The 5934-nt window shown below is 53.1% G+C and overlaps 1 protein-coding gene across 1 annotated transcript; it reads right to left on the reverse strand.

Moving 5' to 3' along the window:
- Nucleotides 1–2851: 2851 nt before the first annotated feature.
- Nucleotides 2852–5002, reverse strand: PRR26 (proline rich 26). The gene is made up of 3 exons (XM_012499595.2): nucleotides 4309–5002; nucleotides 4045–4196; nucleotides 2852–3372 (listed from the first exon to the last, which is right to left on the reverse strand). The coding sequence occupies exons 1-3, from the start codon at nucleotides 4374–4376 to the stop codon at nucleotides 3068–3070; spliced, it is 525 nt and encodes a 174-aa protein (XP_012355049.2). The 5' UTR covers nucleotides 4377–5002; the 3' UTR covers nucleotides 2852–3067.
- Nucleotides 5003–5934: the final 932 nt, after the last annotated feature.

Below are 5934 nucleotides of genomic sequence, written 5' to 3' on the forward strand. Positions count from 1 at the left end.
TGTGCATTGTGGGAAGTCCAGGCCTTTTCAAAGGCTGGGTTTCATTTTAACAAAATTGGAAAGCCACGCATATTTGGAATGGCCAGATCATCCTGCACCTAAATGACTTCACCTGTCCAGCTGGGTACAGAAACGGGCTTCTGTCTTTTCTGTCTTTTCTCCCTTTCTTTCATCTGGCAGTCTCTTCAGAGAAACCTTGACTTTGTTGTCAGAAAAACACTGATTAGCATGAGATCAGATAGCAGCTGTGAAGAATGAAAGCACCACCAGCAAATCTCCGGCAGCCTCTGATAAGGATGCACCTCCCTGCGAGCTGCCAAGGTTTATGGAGCGGAATTCCCTGACGCCACTGCCCTCACTGCCGGCGCGTGCATCTGCTGTGGGGTCATTTCCTTATTGGACTTGGCTGGGGACCTCCCGAGGGGTGGATGGGTCAGGACTGGGTAATTTGGGGAAGGTATGCGTGGTGTTCCTGTTTGCAGTCTGTGTCCCTGTTGGAAGAGATGCTTTTAGTGCATCCATTAATCCAGACACGATTAGCAAGGGTGTCTCTCCCAGGTAAGAGTTGGTGCGTCTCTTCTGAGCGTCTTTCTCAAGTCTGTTACAAAGAGAACTTTGGTTTCTCAAGGTTTAAGAATTAAAGTCAAAGAGCAATTTAGTGTTCTTTTTGAGTCACCAGCCTTGCTGTGGGTGATTCCTGAGTCCTCGGAGGTTAGGGCCACAGCACAATCGGTGGGCCGTCTGTTCCCCACCCTGGCGGAGACTTTCTCACCCAAAGAAATGTATTCTGTTAGCATGTCTCAATTAGAATATTTTAGTACGAGACAGAATTATGGCTCTTGTTTTAATTTGTAATGGATGATTACTGTAGCAGGATTAAGGTTGAGACTTGCAGCATAGCTCATGTAAAACATTGATTATAAACAACCAAAATATATTGCCAGCTTTGTTGCCGCGGCTCCAAGGGACTAGGAATGCCTGTGTTGTTTTTTGTTATTATTTTTTATTTTTATTTTTGAAACAGAGTCTCGCTCTGTCACCCAGGCTGGAGTGCAGTGGTGTGATCTCAGCTCACTGCAACCTCCACTTCCAGGGTTCAAGCAATTCTTGTGTCTCAGCCTCCTGAGTAGCTGGAATTACAGCACCCGCCACCATGCCCAGCTAATTTTGTATTTTTATTAGAGACAGGGTCTCGCCATGTTGGCCAGGCTGGTCTCGAATTCCTGACCTCGAGTGATCTGCCCACCTTGGCCTCCCAAAGTGCTAGCATTACAGGCATGAGCCACTGTGCCTGGCCGCCATGACCATTTTAAATGTGGCACTGAATATCTGCCTTTTTTTAAAGGAAGTACAGACGTCACCCCTCACGCCTCTGTTCTGGGGCTGGTCTGGGCTGGCCAGTAGGGCTCCCAGGCTCGAGGCCGCGTCTGAAGTGTTGTTGGACAATGTGAAGCTGTGACCCCTTGGTCTTTGGGGACGTGGGTCACCTCGAGATGCCCACAGTCTTGTGAGGGTTTACGGCTCGGTGTGTGGCTGCTGCGAGGCAGCTGTAGGCGGGGAGGGAGAGCAGGGTCCATCTGTCCTGGTGTGGAAAATGCCCAAGAAAGTCAAGAAATGGTACAAAAAATCATCATCTGCCCTGGTGCCATTTCTGTTTAAAAAAAAAAAAAAATCACTCTGAGTGTGGTTCTGTGCTTGAGGAGGATAGAAAATACCTAGAAAGAGGCACAAAGTGTTCTTATGGGGTCAGCGCCAGGAAGCGGGATGGGAGGCTTGGGAGTGTGTGGAAAGGAGGACGTGGTGTTATTTCATTCTGTTTTATTGGGTAGAGCAAGTGATCAAAGTGAAGCTTGAGTGATTGGCGCAGCTCGGCCTGGTCATGGGTAGATCCCAGCGTGTCCCGCCTCCCACTGCAGCTCGATCCCAGCGTGTCCCGCCTCCCACTGCAGCTCCGTTTCTCTGTCAGGGATGAGACAGGTGGCCTGGGGCTGTGGGCGGAGGAGGGGCAGCCCAGTGTCCCCAGCAGGTGACTGTCCAGGCTGCTCTTGGGCCAGCCTGAGGGAAGGGGCGGAGGAGAGCTGGGAGGGTGCACAGTGAGCTCCCCCTCCCTGACCCTGGGACTGGAACTCAGTTCTCAGGCTTGGGCTGGGAGGTGAGCCCAGGCTGCTGTCGATGGAGGAAGATGCCCTCAGGACGGAGGAAGATGCCGGTGGAGTTTGGTCAGCAGCCAGCGTGGTCTTTCCCGTGGGGGATACGCAGTGCGCTAAGTCGCAGGAAAAATGCCGCTTTAGTTTTTGAATTTTGCTCATTCTGTTTATCGTGCTGCTCATGCTGGGATTTTGATATTGTTGGTAGGAATCAGTGTCAATTGCATACAGTTGACTCTTGTCCAACACAAGCTTGAGCTTTGCGGGTCAACTTATATGTGGATTTTTCCAACCAAACTCAGGGAGAAAATACAGTGTTGCTGCCATGTGAAACGCGTGTCGGAGGGCCGACTCTTTGTACACACAGGTTCGGCAGGCCCACCTGTGGGGCTTGAATGTGCCTGGATTTGGTGTCCATGGGGTCCTGGAACCAACTCCCTGAGTACAGCGAGGCCGTTTCCAGTAGCAGGTGGTTTCTTTTGTGGTTTCCCCGTTGGTTTCGCCCCACACCGTCTCTCTCATGCCACAGCTGCTGCTGCTGATGACTGATAACCTGGGCGGGCGATGCCAGGCCCCCTCTCAGCTCAGGCGACTTCCTTGGAGAGACTCCTGTCCTAAGGACACCGTTTAGCAAAAGTCCAGATTTTGGGATACGGAAAATTTGGGGAATGTGAATTCACTCGAATACATGTTCAAAGTTGGCCTCAGAGCCTTGTGTTCTTGTTTTATAAAAGACGCACCTTTTGGGGGAAATACTGCTTAACAACATTTAATTGGAAAGGCACTGAAACAAAGTGAAGCTTTTTTTTGCATAATACCTTCCACATGGATACTGATTTTCATACAATCGTAATTGTTACTCATGCATTCTACTAAGTCTTCTGCTATTTTCTACTTAACAACTTAACATACTTGTTCATTCAGTCACTAGTTTGGTTGTTCCATAGTTTGCTGGGGCCTCCCTGGGACCTGAGCACGGTGCTGGGGACACAAAAGTAGGTGGTTCCTGATGGGATCGCATCCACGTTGGTGGTCCTGCTCGTAAGGAGTCCACGTTGGTGGGGGAGGCCAACTGGTGACCGGAACTCACACCGTGATGCCGTCATTGGTGTGATGCAGGTGAGGACAGGGTCTGTAGATATGCGTGGAGGATGGTGGTCCCAGACCTGGGCAGGTGGAGGTGCCCCCGAGGCCCCCAGTGGACACTGACTGAGTGTGGCGAGAGCTGGCCAGGAGAGAGTTTGGGAAGTGTGGGAGAGACAAGAGCAGGAGGGGTGGCAGGGGCTAGGATGGAAAGGGGCTTCTGCAGAAACGGGGGCCGGGGCCTGAGCCCTGGCACCAGGAGAGATGGAGAGAGGGCAGTGCCAGGCTCTGGCAGAGAAACAGCCAGAGCTGTGCAGCCTCCAGGTCCTGCATGGACACACCCGTGGCTTCCCCCGTGAGGCCCAGGAATCCCGGGGGGAGTTTGTGTTATGCCACGGGCCTCTCACAAGTGGGGGCTGAGGCAGAACTGAGGACATCTGAGTTCTGTGGTGGATCAGCCAGGATTCTGGTTGCAAATTATAGAAAACAACTTAAACTGTATTATGCAGGGAAGTGAGCATGAGGAGGGTCAGCCCAGAGCACCCTGGCCAGAAGCCATCTGGGCTCTAAGGCTGGGAGGCCCCTTGCCTGCTCATGTGCTGTGGAATGGCTTCCCCGCCTCCGGCCCTCGGCAGGTGGAAGGTGCTGCCTGGCAGCCTCTGCAAACTGAATGGACCCATGCCCCTCCTGGCTCTACATCCCATTCTCGGGGACATGGCTGTCAAGGGGGGGCCAGCTGGGGCCGGGGAAGAGTGGAGGGCACCCAGTAGAAGTGGCTGTGGACTCTGTTAGGAACAATAACCATGGCACCTACCATAGACAAAGATGTTGTCAGCCTGCGTTCTTCTCGTGTTGGTCTGGGGCATGCGGCTGCCGTGGGCTGGCGTGATCCACAGCCCCGGTCTGGGGCTTGCAGTGGCTGTCGGCTGGCGTGGTCCACAGCCCCGGGCACCATGGTCTCTGGCCCTGAAATCGCATCCGGTGCTGTGTCACCTCGGGCCAGCTGTCTCCTGAGGGGAAGGGAACAGGGAACAGCCCTCCCCGCATGGCCACCCAAGCACCACCCACTCCCCAGGACCTCCAGTGTTGACTTTGCTGGGGGCTCCTCTCTCCTGGGGGGTCCTTGTCCCAACAAGAGGACTCCATGGGCTGCAGGAGGTGTCAAGCTATTTTCTCTCCTGGAACTGGGTTGCTGGCAGCTCCCAGATGCCGGAGGAAAGGCTCAGAAGTGCCTTCCTAATAAGGAATTGTTGATGTGAACTTTGGACGGCAAACACTGCTTACATTTCCTTTTCCATTTTGATGTGTTAATGGTGTGCGGCAACGCCGTGACGCACGGGGACGCGGGTGACGGGCGCCCCCCCGCAAGGGGACCATGCACCTGTTTGATAATAAGAAGGCATGCTTCTCTTACTGCAAATAAAAACTTCAATGGTTTTCTGCCAGAAAGAGCCTATCCTTTATGTAGGATACATAGAGGATCATTTGGCAAGTGATTGGGGATTTTGGGTTAAACTAAAAATAAATTAATTTCATTTTATAGCACTCTGAACACATTTGAGTTAATTATTCATTGAGAATTTGAATAGCACACACTGTTCTGACTTCCGACTTCCCCCTAATGAATGGGATTTGCTGTAACGTGACAAAACCCTGAGTCTTAGAATTATTGGGTAATGTGAAAAAAGGAAAAGTTGGTTCTCTGTTGTTTTGCTGTAAGGAAATTATATTATTTTACAGTCACTTCATTTTCTCCTTTCCAATAAGAAAAATTGCTTTCTTACTACCCGAAAATTCGTGAAGGTCAAGGGGACACACCCTGCATTGCATTAAAAGCCACCATCAAATGTGGACGTGGACTCAGTTTCCCTCCGTTCTCGCCCGCCGTCAAATGTGGACGTGGACCCAGCTTCCCTCCGTTCTCGCCCGCCGTCAAATGTGGACGTGGACCCAGCTTCCCTCCGTTCTCGCCCGCTGTCAAATGTGGACGTGGACCCAGTTTCCCTCTGTTCTCGCTCACCGTCAAATGTGGACGTGGACCCAGTTTCCCTGTGTTCTCGCCCGCCGTCAAATGTGGATATGGACTCAGTTTCCCTCTGTTCTCTCCCACCGTCAAATGTGGACGTGGACTCAGTTTCCCTCTGTTCTCGCCCCGTCAATGTCGGACCCCCGTCTCCCCCCGTCGTGGACTCCCCCCCCCGCCCAATGTGCCCCCCTCCCCCCCCCTCCCCCCCCCCCCCCCTGGACTCCCCGTTCCGCCCACTGTCAATGTGACGTGGACTCAGTTTCCTCTGTTCTTGCTCACCGTCAAATGTGGACATGGACTCAGTTTCCCTCTGTTCTCGCCCGCCGTCAAATGTGGATGTGGACTCAGTTTCCCTCTGTTCTCGCCTGCATGAATGCGGACATGGACTCAGTTTCCCTCCGTTCTCTCCCGCCGTCAAATGTGGACGTGGACCCAGCTTCCCTCCGTTCTCGCCCGCTGTCAAATGTGGACGTGGACCCAGCTTCCCTCCGGTCTCGCCCGCCGTCAGATGTGGACGTGGACCCAGCTTCCCTCCATTCTCTCCCGCCGTCAAATGTGGACATGGACCCAGCTTCCCTCCATTCTCTCCCGCCGTCAAATGTGGACGTGGACCCAGCTTCCCTCCGGTCTCGCCCGCCGTCAAATGTGGACGTGGACCCAGCTTCCCTCCGGTCTCGC

This window comes from Nomascus leucogenys, chromosome 9, assembly GCF_006542625.1.
Source record: "Nomascus leucogenys isolate Asia chromosome 9, Asia_NLE_v1, whole genome shotgun sequence".
NCBI classification, from domain to species: domain Eukaryota; kingdom Metazoa; phylum Chordata; class Mammalia; order Primates; family Hylobatidae; genus Nomascus; species Nomascus leucogenys.

Excerpts from the sequence above, each read along its gene's own strand:
- PRR26 (XM_012499595.2), bottom strand. The coding sequence starts at position 4,376 with ATGGAGTCCTCTTGTTGGGACAAGGACCCCCCAGGAGAGAGGAGCCCC. Across the intron at positions 4,197-4,308 it reads CAGCAAAGTCAACACTGGAG|GGCCAGAGACCATGGTGCCC; the intron begins GTCCTGGGGAGT and ends ATGCGATTTCAG. Across the intron at positions 3,373-4,044 it reads TGACAACATCTTTGTCTATG|CTCTCGCCACACTCAGTCAG; the intron begins GTAGGTGCCATG and ends TCTCCTGGCCAG.